We start from the raw sequence: 13,251 nt of genomic DNA on the forward strand, positions 1-13,251 counted from the left end.
ACTTCTCTGCCAATAACAGCTAGTTTTCAGCAGGTTGACATTTATTGTCATGAATCTTGCCCTGGGGGCAGAACTGAGCTATTTCTGCTAAATGGACCAGTTGCAAAGTCAAAATTGGTTATATCGTTAAAAGAAAAATGTTTAAACTAAATTAGCTTTTGTGTCTTCATTTAAAGTTAGGCATTAGGGTTAGCAGTGTGGTTAAGATTAGGTTTAAAATTAGACGTTATGACGAAGTGGCTGTCAGCAGCTAGTGACAACTCTGTAGAACTGCCTCTAGTGCAACATTCATGACAATAAATGCCAACCAGACAGTTTTTCCCTACATAACAGAAATGGCTCTTTTTGACCAGTTTAACTGAAAATAATCACTAAGGTACTTAACTGTTACCCAGAAATGATTTAATGTTGAGATCAAAACAGCTGTATTGGACTGACAGAACTATACATTGCCATCTGCACATTGAAGTGATGTTATGACCACCTAAATAAATCATGACATCCTGACCTATCAGTGTGTATTCAGTGATGCAACTAACACTGACAACTACATAAACACATGAAGGAATATTTATTAGTTAGAGCATATTTGGTAATACAAACTTTTATGAAAAAAAGCTACTACATGTAGATTTGCCTTATCAATATCTTGGTTCATATATTTATAAGAATGTACATTTCCCCTTGTACAAACATGCAAAAAGGGGGGTTGACCTTGGAGTACAGAGAACAATAAAAAGATAGGGAGAGCGAGATGAGAAAAAGGTTTCACTCTCCTTCAGTACTAGGCTAAACGTATTTGTTTCACACAGTCTTGAATAGGAACTGCAGTTGTTCCAAACAACTCTACTCAAAATGAAGAAAACATTATGAAGCTTGTTTTTGGTAGGTTCTGGTCTAGTCCAAAGGGGCTGATGGCAAAGTATCCAAACTGAGACATGCAACTGTGTGTTGAACACAGGAGGCTGCTGAGGGGAGGACAGCTCACAATAATGGCTGGAACGAAGCAAATGGAATGGCATCAAACACATGGAAACCATGTGTTATATGTATTTGATACCATTCCACTCTGTCGTTAGAACGAGCCTGTTCTCCCCAATTGAAGTACCACCAACTTCCTGTGGTATTGAACCATAATACGTCACTTCACTACATGTCAGATGCTCACAGTATAATCATGGAAGTGATCTGATACCAGCAAACCATGTAAAAAAATACTTAAAATAATTATGAGGCCTTAAAATTAGCCTTATGGTTTCAAATTCAGAAGTCTACAACTGGATTCAAACCGGTTCAGAAAGACACCCAGATGACCCTAAATGACATTTTCTGACAGTGAGTGTCATTTTAAATCTAGTTTCCTGACCCTAAATATGTCGTTATGTCATATTGCTGGCTAAAACAGGTTAAACACACTCGAGGCAGTCTTCAGTTGGAACTGCGCTGTTTCACTCCATAATGAATTGACCATCAAGAATTGTTGAACCCACTGATGCATTTTGGCGCTGTACAGACACTGATGATTACCAAAACAATAAATAAAGACGACAACATACTCCTTTTGACACAGGGATTAGTTCTATCAAAAACAGAGTAAATCAGGACATTGTGGAGTGGGACAAAGTTCTCACCGCCTCCCATACGTACATCAATCAGCCAGGACAGAGTAATGGTTTGAGGCAGTCCTGCAAGATTTACTTCCACTCAGAAAAACATGTCCAAGTTCTGAATCCACACATTGTCCTCATCCTCCACCCCTTCACATCCACACCTGAGGTGAAGGTTGGCTTTAGACCCGCAGGATCTCTAGGCAGTTGTTGTAGCCGATGGCGATCCAGTCAGGCTGGGTGGAGGCCCACTGGACGTTGTTGATCTCCCCCTCGGCCGTGTAGGCCAGAATAGGGTCCTCGATGGCCCTGGGCATCTGCTGGATGTCCCATATCAGCGCCTGGTGGTCGTCGGCTGAGGAAAAACATTATTATTACGCTGAAGGGAGAAGGTGAGAAGACTTAGAATGGGGTCTGAGGAAAGGTGAACTGGTGAAGAAGCTGTTTGTGCCTTACCTGCAGTGCAGATGTGACAGGAGGAGTGGGGAGCCCAGGCGATGCCGTTGACACAGGCCCGGTGGTTGTTGAGGCGGGCCACCGGCGTGCAGGGAACACGCACGTCCAGAATCACAACCTGAGACACACAGCACAGGAGAGAGAGAACATATTAGATAGGGATAAGGAGAGGGAGCAACAAAGAGAGAATGGACAATACCAAATTGAAAGAGGAATGAGACAGTAAAATAGACTGACCTCCATGCCGTCCATAGCCATGGTGGCCAGGTAGTTGGGGTCCTGTTTGTTCCAGCAGAGGCGCAGTAGGGGGTGGTGCTGGGGATCTTCATAGATGATGGTGCTGTGTTCTAGGTGCCGCAGGTCAAACATGCGTACTGAGCCGTCCGCTCCGACCGACGCAAACATGTCCCGACCACCGCCTGCGCGGCTGAACGCGATGTCATACACCTACAGACACAGAGAACACCACCAACATACAGAATTATTACACTGGTATACCCACGGACACACATTCAGACTTCATGACCTCAGGACCAGGTGTTGGAACCAAAATCATTTTCCAATCGTTCTGTTCTGAACAGAGCCCCTATTTGTTTTGTTCCAGTGATCCGACCAGCATAATAAAATTCTGAACTGGTTGGAACCCCCAAAAAATAACGGTTCATATTGCTCCTTTTGGTAAAATGTTTAGGCTGTAAAATAAACCGTATTCACATTTAGCTCATTAATTTGCTTCATAAATTAGTTTGGATGGAGCAGCTTGCGGTGTATGTGTAAGCTATTTGTTTACATGTTTAATTGGCCATTTAAGTACAGGCGCAGGATAAGACAATTTCATGGGTGGGGAGAGAGAGAGAGGGGTGGACAAGGAGGGGGCTTGGTTTGAAGCGCTAAACATCATGTGAATTGGGATGTGTTTAGGCCATTACTAGAATACCTTTAGAGCCGTAACTTCACTGAATTACATAATTAAATATTAGACATTAGGAATATTTTTTGAACAAAAAATAACATTATTAATCGGTTCTCAAGATGTGGAATGAAGGATTCTGTTACGGAACACTAGAGAATAGTTTCGTTCTCAATTCCGTTCCTCAAAAAATGTCATTATTTTCCGGTTTTCGGTTCTGCTCCCTGAACAGGTTCTAGCCCCTGCTCACGGAAACTAGCCTTTACTCATTCATACAAAAAAACTAAACTTCAAGGCAAGGTTTATATTCCCCCTCAGCCCTCACACACCTCTTTATCATGAGCAATGAGCTGGGTCTTGACGTGGCCGGATACGAGGTTGACTCTGCCCAGCACTTGGCCAGTCTCCAACCCCCAGATAGTACAGGTGGTGTCAATGCTGGAGGTGCCTGTAATGGACAGATCAGAACTCGGATTAAAAACACTGACACTCACCAAACAAGACATACTGTAAAACAACGTTTATTTGCATTAATCACTCTACACAACCAGCGCTCATTTGAGACAGGCTTCTTCTATACCCAGGCATCTATTTCCATTATGCCACAGCTCAATAGAATGTTGAAAAGACTACCAGTTTGACCTGTATAAACATTATAATAACAAATGCATAGCAGATCAGACCTGCAAAGACTGCCTATCACACACCCCCCATTTCACGCTTTAGCACCATTCATTTGATGCTGTGTTTTATTTTTGGTGGCGCCATGGCTTGCAACATTGACAGAATAAAAAATGTAATTCTGTGGGAATATCAGAGCTGTGTCCATGGTAACAGTTGTAAACAATTCATTTAGACCCAGCATTTATTTGATGAAATATGTGACGATGCCCAGATTTTAAAAGTGACAGGCAGCTATTTGAGATTGTATTTAAACTGTTATATGCTACTTACTCTGACACACATGCTGTAGACACTGACAGCAAACCAATAGACTATATGCTAGAGCTGGGCAATATGGACAAACCTCCATGTCACACTCAAAGGAATAAATTATCACGATAACTTGAACGACAAGTTTATAACATTAATGTGCACCACAGTTATTTTTTATATTACTCTTAAATCTACTACTTTGAATATTGTAGCTATCAATTGTTGTATTAACAATCACCCACATTAGCAAACTTATCTCATTTGAAACTTCACATTTCTCTACTAGGGAACCTATAGGTTATTTGCTGTAATGAACGAGATCAGCAAAATGTCCATGATATTTGGTCGGTGTCAATCATTTTCGGTTTATAGTCCCAGCTCTACTAAATGCATATGCCAGCCCCATCTCTTACCCAGTAGATTAGGATCCACTTCATTCCAGTCAAACGAGGTGAGTGGGGCACAGAAGTCAGAGTTCTTGTTGTTATTCAGCAAGCATTCCAAACGCGTCTCTGTTTCACTGACCTAAGGGGTAAGGGTTAACAAGCCATGAGATGCTATACAACTACGTAGAAAAGAGTCCCTCCTGGGCAAGTAACTGAGCTAGAGTGCAATTTCAGATGCTGCAAGAGGGACACAATAGTTAGAAGAGGGTGCAGGCCAAGGAGCGCCCAACCCGACATCTATTATGTTTACGAGTGATTTAGTATCAAGGAGGCTGTGGGTGCATGCATACCCTCCAGATGCGCAGATAGTCCCCGCTAGTGGCAAGCAGGTCTGGGTAAACACCCTTGCTGTCCGGGATCCACATGATCTTGGTGGTGGGGTAGGGGTGGTCAAAGGTGTTCCTGCAGATGAACTCTGAACTCTCCTCCTCCAGGCCCACAATCTGCACCTGAAGAGAAACAACAATTAAATCAGAAACAGCTCGATATACAGTCGTGGCCAAAAGTTTTGAGAATGACACAAATATTAAATTTCACAAAGTCTGCTGCCTCAGTTTGAAAAATGGCAATTTGCTTATACTCCAGAATGTTATGAAGAGTGATCAGATGAATTGCAATTAATTGCAAAGTCCCTCTTTGCCATATAAATGAACTGAATCCCCCAAAAACATTTCCACTGCATTTCAGCCCTGCCACAAAAGGACCAGCTGACATGATGTCAGTGATCCTCTCGTTAACACAGGTGTGAGTGTTGACGAGGACAAGGCTGGAGATCCCTATGCCATGCTGACTGAGCGTCAAAAGGTGGGTGGTGCTTGGAATCATTGTTCTTCCTCTGTCAACCATGCTTACCTGCAAGGAAACGCATGCCGTCATTAATGCTTTGCACAAAAAGGGCTTCACAGGCAAGGATATTGCTGCCAGTAAGAATGCACCTATATCTGCCATTGGATCATCAAGAACTTCAAGGAGAGTGGTTCAATTGTTGTTCAGAAGGCTTCAGGGCGCCCAAGAAAGTCCAGCAAGCTCCAGGACCGTCTACCAAAGTTGATTCAGCTGCGGGATAAGGGGCACCACCAGTACAGACCTTGCTCAGGAATGACAGCAGGCAGGTGTGAGTGCATCTGCACGCACAGTGAGGCGAAGACATTTGGAGGATGGCCTGGTGTCAAGAAGGGCAGCAAAGAAGCCACTTCTCTCCAGGAAAAACATCATGGACAGACTGATATTCTGCAAAAGGTCATTTTCTCTGATGAATACCCTTTCTGATTTTTTGGGGCATCTGGAAAAAAGCTTGTCCGGAGAAGACAAGGTGAGCGCTATAATCAGTCCTGTGTCAGGCCAACAGTAAAGCATCCTGAGACCATTCATGTGTGGGGTTGCTTCTCAGCCAAGGGAGTGGGCTCACTCACAATTTTGCCTAAGAACACAGCTATGAATAAAGAATGGTACCAACACATCCTCCGAGAGCAACTTCTCCCAACCATCCAGGAACAGTTTGGTGATGAACAATGCCTTTTCCAGCATGATGGAGCACCTTGCCATAAGGCAAAAGTGATAACTAAGTGGCTCGGGGAACTAAACTTTGATATTTTGGGTCCATGGCCAGGAAACTCCCCAGACCTTAATCCCATTGAGAACTTGTGGTTGATCCTCAAGAGGTGGGTGGACAAACAAAACCCGCAAAATTCTGACAAACTCCAAGCATTGATTATACAAGAATGTGCTGCCATCAATCAGGATGTGGCCCAGAACTTAATTGACAGCATGCCACTGCGGATTGCAGAGGTCTTGAAAAAGGGTCAACACTGCAAATATTGACTCTTTGCATCAACTTCATGTAATTGTCAATAAAAGCCTTTGACACTTATGAAATGCTTGTAATTATACTTCAGTATTCCATTGTAACAAGTAACAAAAATATCTAGACACTGAAGCAGCAAACTTTGTGGAAATTAATATTTATGTCATTCTCAAAACCTTTGGCCACGACTGTACTATTTAATAAAGAACATACTACTCAGAGCTTAAACACACGTCATACTGTTTTTATTCAGTTTTTGGTCATGTTCATTCTTTGGGGATTAACTGTTATAACATAGAAGCGAAGATCTGTTCTGGGTTCTGTTAATAACGAAGATCTGTTCTGGGTGGCCCACCTCACAGCATTGTGGGATTCACGGTAGTCCCAACTAATTCGTTCTGATTCTACACTGGGACTGGTTAACACAAATATACAGTTCATCTTCTCACTCACCTTATTGTTATATTCTTCAACGAAACTTCCAAGGGCCAGGCGAAAGCGTTTGTCGGGACGAACGCTCCAGTTCATTGCATACACCGTCCATGGCGCTTCGTATTTGTAGATCTCTTTTCGCTTACCGTGGAGCGACATAGCTAATCAAACGAGTTCGTATATCAAATCCTTACCTATATAAAGCAAAACAACTGTTTCCTTGGAACAAAATATACCCCACGGCTCGTTAGACTTTCCGAATTGAAGATTTGAACAGTTCAAATGACAAAGGCTGTCAAACGACAGCTAGCTAGCAAACAGCCGTTAGTTATGGATACTACACTAGCCCAGTTAACGCCATTAGCTAGCTAGTTGCGCGTTGTACCGCGTGATAGCTATTTCTGTCGGACAACGAAGGCAACCTTAAAGCTTAAATGTAGCTTCGAGACACACATTAGCTTACGGACAATAGTCTGAATTTGCCATTCGCTCGAATTTGATGATCCGGGTAAGTGAGCCTGCTTTTCGAATTGAGTCCCCTGGTTGCTTTGACCCGACTCCGACTTCAACAACACTGCTGCTGTAACCACAAAGAGGGGTGGGGGATCACTCTCCTCCCATCGAAGAAAATGTCGGCGGTGTGACGCTCATAGACCACAATCAATCAATTAAAGTGTGGAAATCATCATACCAATCTGAAAATATGCAAAGATGTTTTTTTTACTATTTTAACAGCGTGACAGGGGTGGTGGACTCTGTTTAGGGATTTTGTCTGGAAGGGATATAGTTTATGTCACAATTAACTTTTCGTAACAGGTTAGGGTAATTTACTCAGCAGGTTAGGAAAGGAGTTAGGCTGAGGTAAAATGCACAAAAATATATATATTCGTCAATTTGATCAACTCTATACAACTGGGAAACTACTTTTGAACAGTCATGCAACTCGGAATTCTCATTCTGAAACTCTGGCATCTTTCTAGCGCTCCGACTTTCCGACCTGAAGATCACTGATGTTATTATTTGACCTCGTTTTTCCCCGAGTTCCCAGTTGTCTTGAAAGCACCATAAACTGATTATCCAATAGAAACCCCTAATCACACTTGTAGGCGGTGTCATGGCCACGTTCGTCGGCTCGCTTAACGTCAACGGGTAACCTCTCGGCCGAACTGCGCATGTGCTCAGCATCATCTCAAAGGCACTTCTTCGCTATAACGTTGTTTTTAACGAACATGAAAAAGTGTCAGTTTGTCACTTTCACAAGGTTAGAGTAATAACATATTTAACTACTTACAACATAAGCTTGAATCTAGGCTGTGTCTTTAGATTTCGAGAAAATCAACAAGGAAGAATATTTGACTTCTCAAACCCCCGGCCTGGTCTGTTTCGCAAGCGGTCCAGGAAGTCTCGCGAGGTTGCTCCTCTGTTTTTTTTTTTTTTTTAGAAACTCTGTGGTATAATCTACTGTCAAGAGGACTGTATTGAACAATTAAGCTAACGACGACCTCAGCGTTTTCTATAGGAACATATTTTAACCCTCCATAGGTATTCATACAGCAAACGTTACATGTGTTGTTTTGCTTTAGTTTGATGCAACTTGATAAATCCGGCTATTGTTATATTGTCAACCACTTATTAGCTATAGCGTAGCAATAACTTGGTTGGTAACGTTAGCTAGCTTGCTCGGTGAGAATGGGAAGAGATGGGGGGGATGGGACAGGTTGGCTAATCACTGAGTTATCTAGCTAGCTAGACGAACGTTAGTTAGTTAACCAGAAATTGTCAACTGTGGTTGCATATTTACTAGCACTTTGTAATCTTAGCATTCTGAAATGTTCTATGATTTCAGCTAGCCACTCCAAGTCAAGCTAGCTAGCTAACAGAGTGAGAGAGTGGATTTGGCTAGCAGCAGACAGCTAACGTTAGTTAGCTCACCTGAATGCGAAGCAAGAAATTTGTAGCTTGGTTAAACTGGTAGTTAACTAGCATAATCGGACTACAGTGTCTAGAATGATGTATCAATAAAGAAAGCAACGCGAGCCATATATTTGTAGAATATTGATGACCTGTGAATGATCGGGTCACTGGGTCATTACCAATAACCACAGTCCGTGTCCAGTCCGATTGATCAATAGATTCTATGGCGTTCAGACTGACACCTTTTTGATTTAGGTCATTTGACAGTGTCCAGACCTAGCTACCACTCTCTTGGATGTTGACCTTTTCAGTGGGAGTGGATGTAAGAGGCATGAAATTATAGATATGTGTTGTAAAAAAACAAGTTACTATCCTGGGCATGTAACTAAATCAACTCGCAGTAATGCAGGTATTTGTTGGAAACATCTTTGTGACAGCCAGCCTGTGTAAGACTGACTGAGGCATTCTGTCTCGTGCTGATTTGACCTTCTGTCACCTCCAAACCCACCTGGTTTGACCTGAATTGACCTTTCCCTCCTTATCTTCCTCCTGCTCTTCTCCTCCCAACTGTCCTCTCCTTTTCCGGCCTGTGCTGGCACAGCTTCAACCATGAGGAGTGTGCTCCTCTTGCTGCCCGCACTGCTACTTCTCCTGGCACTGCCCGTCTCCAGGGGACGCTACAACGATGACTTTGACGACGGGGAAGACCTGGCAGACTTTGCAGACGACAATGACTTTGCTGAGTTTGAGGATGTGAGCGAGGACACTGCGGCCGAGCCAGAGACGGCCCCTCCACCCCGTGGGGCCTCCCCTGCTCAGCCTGCTGAGGACGATGAGGATGAGGCCACAGTGGAGCTGGAGGAAGACGGACAGGAGGACGGCTTTGAGGATTCCGATACACAGGTTAGGGGCTGCTGTGGCCTGGTAGCTTGCATATGACCAGGGACAACTTAGTTGGCACACTATCCCATGCACTGTGCTTTTGGTTTGTGCCAGAACTAATTGATATTTATTTTTGTATTGCTGTAGGATCAAGACATGTACAGCAAGTATGATCCAGACGAGTTTGATGGCATGGAGAAGCCCAGCCAGTCCCTTAAAGACCCTCTGATCATCCACACAGTAAGTTCACTGTTAACACCAGACTAGTGACCATTAGGAAGCCATTGATTACAGACCTATTTCTTAAACTGTACTCTGACAACCAAGAAGAAAATCCCTCTTAAATGTGAGTGCCAAGATCAAACATCCTTAATGTTGTGGTTGTCAAGGTGATGAGTCTGTCCGTTTTCCCCTTCCAGGTGCCGGCCCACCTTCAGAACAGCTGGGAGAGCTACTACATGGAAATTCTTATGGTGACGGGCCTGCTGGCCTATATCATGAACTACATCATCGGCAAGAACAAGAACAGCCGTCTGGCCACAGCCTGGTTCAACTCCCACCGAGAGCTCCTGGAGAGCAACTTTGCCTTGGTGGGTGACGATGGGACCAGTAAGGATGCAGTGAGCACCGGGAAGCTGAACCAGGAGAATGAGCACATCTACAACCTGTGGTGCTCAGGTCGAGTGTGTTGTGAGGGCATGCTCATCCAGCTTAAGGTATTTACAGTGTGTGTGAGTAAGAGAGAGAAAGTGTTTGTGTGAGAACTAGCTGCTGTTTCAATGTTTTCTCTTGTCTGTTCCAGTTTGTGAAGAGGCAGGACCTGCTGAATGTACTGGCCAGGATGATGAGGCCAGTCTGTGATCAAGTGGTGGGTACATATGATGCCTGCATACATGTACATCACCAGTCACATTGTCACTCACCTCAGCGCTTACAAATACTTTCCTAAAGGTAGACCTTTTCTGTTGTCTGACTTGCTGTCTCTTTTTCTTTGTAGCAAATCAAAGTTACTCTGAATGATGAGGACATGGATACGTTTGTGTTTGCTGTGGGCACCAAAAAGGCCATGGCCCGGATGCAAAAGGAGATGCAGGACTTGGTGAGGGGCGGGACAACATCACTCTACATTCATTCAGCCTTCCAGACACTATTAACCATCTATAAGCCTCAGGCTGCGTGGGTGTATGTATGGACCTGTCTTTGTTTGTGTGTCTGTCTGTCCCCAGAGTGAGTTCTGCAGTGACAAGCCCAAGTCAGGGGCAAAGTACGGCCTTCCTGAGCTCCTGGCCATCCTGACAGAGATGGGTGAGGTCACGGATGGTGTAATGGACAGCAAGGTGAGCAAGGGAGGGGACCTCTGTTGTGGCCTACTCACTACAGTGGGGACTTTGTCACTAGGCTATTGCAGAGTGGTGTCTTATTGTTTGTAGTGGGAGAATTTGACTTGGAAGAGAACAGTGTGCTACAATTTGACAGACCCCTTGCTTTTCTTTCAATCACCCTTCCACTGTCTTTGTCTTTCAGATGGTTCATTATATCACCAACCATGCTGACAAGATCGAGTCCATCCATTTCTCTGACCAATTTTCTGGTACAAAAGTTGTGCAAGAGTAAGTGTACTTGCAAGCAAGTCAGTTTTTCCACAACATATTAACTATATCACACCAATGTCCTTACTCCACCCCTACCTCTGGTCTTGTATTAAAGCCTCTTATGAAATGATGTACAGCTGTTTCTGTTACCTGAAGCTTCCTTCTCAACCCTGTTGTGTTTCAGGGATGGACAGCCCTTAAAACTGCCTGAGACCAAGAAGACGCTGCTGTTTACATTTAATGGTGAGCCAATTGTCTCCACTTGAAATGCTTTCCAACACTTTGCATGCAGCCGATTCACCATACTTGATACGTTGTGACTGAATGAAATGTTAACAAATGTTTTCCTGTGTTTGTGCATGTAGTGCCTGGCATGGGGAACACATCTCCCAAAGACATGGACACTCTGCTACCCCTGATGAACATGGTCATCTACAGCATCGACAAGGTCAAGAAGCTCCGCCTCAACAGAGAGGTGAGAATGGCAGGATAATTACACTAGTCTCCTAGTACACCTCAATCTGGCCTATTGACAGACTTTTTATTTATTTTTTAACTACAGTCTTCCTTTCATCCATCACTGCATCTCCTTGCTCCCCCTCTTTCTCCCTGTGTCTGTCCCCCAGGGAAAACAGAAGGCGGATAAGAACCGTGCCCGTGTGGAGGAGAACTTCCTGAAGCAGACCCACAATCAGCGCCAGGAGGCTGCTCAGACCCGACGGGAGGAGAAGAAGAGGGCTGAGAAGGAGAGGATCATGAGCGAGGAGGATCCTGAGAGACAGCGCCGCCTGGAGGTCAGCTCCACCACAGCCCACCAGCAGAATAACACACTGGAACGCTACACACTTTAACATTACACATGGGAACACAGCACGCTGTTCATCTTGGCCTTCTTTGTACCTCTTGCTCTAACTGTCTATGGTGTTTCCCCCTTTTCCAGGAGGCTGCTCAACGTCGTGATCAGAAGAAGATTGAGAAGAAGCAGATGAAGATGAAGCAGATCAAAGTCAAAGCCATGTGAGGACAGACAGCTCCAGGGATTCAATCACACAGCTCAGACGGTTTCCACTGCTTCCATCCATCTCTCTCACTTCAGCGCCCAGTTCTGGCTCACAGGCTCACACAGACATTCCCTTCTCCATGGGTGTGTCAAGCAGGTTCCCTGTTTCTGTTCTCATGGAAACACTTTGTCCAATCAGAGTGGGGTTTTCCTTGGCTGTGAGTGAGCTGCTAGTGACAAGCGAGAGGGACAGGAGTTTTGCATATCAAGTCTGTCGCCATGACGACCTGTGCCAGTTTTTTTCCTGTTTTGACTTTTTCTTATGCCTAGGTCTTTGCTCTTTTCAAAGCAAGTCGGCTCAATGAGCTTATTAATCAAATCGACAAGGATTGGGGGTTGCACCTCTTGGTGGGAAATAAAGTGCTCATATTTTAATAGGAATGAAGGCATGTGAGGCCTGTTTGAGTTAACACTGTGGATGCTACAAGACGAGATGCAAAGTATCCAATTTTAATTTATATCTAAGTGACAGTCCTTACAAGCTATGTCTGTCTGGTGAATTTCTAAGCAAACAATAAAATGCACTGGAAGCTATTGAACAATCTCATTTCTGTCTTTTTTTAGTAGAGTTGTGTCTTGTGGTTATAAATGGACCAATGGGACGGTAAGTCTAGCGCTAAATTTGACCCAAAGATTGAGTCCGCAGAGAGATTGTCTAGGCTACTGAGTTCAAACTAAGCTGTCCTGGTGGGCTTAATGTCAACTCCCTTGTCTCCTATACTGTACAGTAGCCTTTTTTGGAAACCAACATTTCTGCCAGCATTTTGATTCTTATTGGGGATTAAGTATTGTAATTTTTCTGACCTAGTACAAAGATTTAACAAAAACCCACCTAGGAAGTCATGTTGAGGATAATTTAATTAGGGATGCTTCAAGGTCAATGAAGAAAATCTGCAGTAATTCATACACTATTTTCTATGTCTTCCTGCCTGTTCTTGTTTATTTTTTAGCAGAAAAGCTAGTTATCACACCCAGACACAAGGATGGTCAGCATTGGACAGTATGTGTTACCAATGCAGAGAGCTGAATGCCAAATGATGCCAACTGATAATGTACTGTACTACATCTTGGCCAGGAAGGGTTCCTTGATGTTGTCATTGAGGTAATCGAAGGTCACATCCTTGAGGGGAATGGGGCCCACGTCAAACTCATTCAGCTTTGTGAACAAGAAACAGATATTAGAGATGGCAGAGCCATCTTTGTGTACCAGGA

At 43.9% G+C, this 13,251-nt stretch overlaps 2 protein-coding genes across 2 annotated transcripts; one reads left to right on the top strand and one right to left on the bottom strand.

Moving 5' to 3' along the window:
• Positions 1 to 552: 552 nt before the first annotated feature.
• LOC135555314 (DDB1- and CUL4-associated factor 7-like) lies at positions 553 to 7,207 on the bottom strand. The gene is made up of 7 exons (XM_064987653.1): positions 6,613 to 7,207; positions 4,646 to 4,804; positions 4,323 to 4,434; positions 3,303 to 3,421; positions 2,301 to 2,510; positions 2,064 to 2,181; positions 553 to 1,962 (listed from the first exon to the last, which is right to left on the bottom strand). Exons 1-7 carry the CDS (start codon positions 6,748 to 6,750, stop codon positions 1,790 to 1,792), a joined length of 1,029 nt encoding a protein of 342 aa, XP_064843725.1. The 5' UTR covers positions 6,751 to 7,207; the 3' UTR covers positions 553 to 1,789.
• Positions 7,208 to 8,023: 816 nt separating this feature from the next.
• Positions 8,024 to 12,573, top strand: LOC135555316 (PAT complex subunit CCDC47). Its single transcript, XM_064987654.1, has 12 exons — positions 8,024 to 8,133; positions 9,107 to 9,408; positions 9,535 to 9,627; positions 9,807 to 10,103; positions 10,190 to 10,255; positions 10,385 to 10,486; positions 10,614 to 10,724; positions 10,912 to 10,997; positions 11,164 to 11,222; positions 11,345 to 11,454; positions 11,606 to 11,773; positions 11,920 to 12,573. The coding sequence occupies exons 2-12, from the start codon at positions 9,115 to 9,117 to the stop codon at positions 11,998 to 12,000; spliced, it is 1,467 nt and encodes a 488-aa protein (XP_064843726.1). The 5' UTR covers positions 8,024 to 8,133; positions 9,107 to 9,114; the 3' UTR covers positions 12,001 to 12,573.
• The last annotated feature ends 678 nt before the right edge of the window (positions 12,574 to 13,251 follow it).

This window comes from Oncorhynchus masou, chromosome 15 (genome assembly GCF_036934945.1).
Source record: "Oncorhynchus masou masou isolate Uvic2021 chromosome 15, UVic_Omas_1.1, whole genome shotgun sequence".
Lineage (NCBI taxonomy): Eukaryota > Metazoa > Chordata > Actinopteri > Salmoniformes > Salmonidae > Oncorhynchus > Oncorhynchus masou.

Coding starts and splice junctions, on each gene's coding strand:
- LOC135555314 (XM_064987653.1), bottom strand. CDS start 6,750: ATGTCGCTCCACGGTAAGCGAAAAGAGATCTACAAATACGAAGCGCCA. Junction 2,182..2,300: donor TGGCTATGGACGGCATGGAG/GTCAGTCTATTT, acceptor TGTGTGTCTCAG/GTTGTGATTCTGGACGTGCG. Junction 1,963..2,063: donor CTGTCACATCTGCACTGCAG/GTAAGGCACAAA, acceptor GTTTTTCCTCAG/CCGACGACCACCAGGCGCTG.
- LOC135555316 (XM_064987654.1), top strand. CDS start 9,115: ATGAGGAGTGTGCTCCTCTTGCTGCCCGCACTGCTACTTCTCCTGGCA. Junction 9,409..9,534: donor TTGAGGATTCCGATACACAG/GTTAGGGGCTGC, acceptor GTATTGCTGTAG/GATCAAGACATGTACAGCAA. Junction 11,774..11,919: donor AGAGACAGCGCCGCCTGGAG/GTCAGCTCCACC, acceptor CCCCTTTTCCAG/GAGGCTGCTCAACGTCGTGA.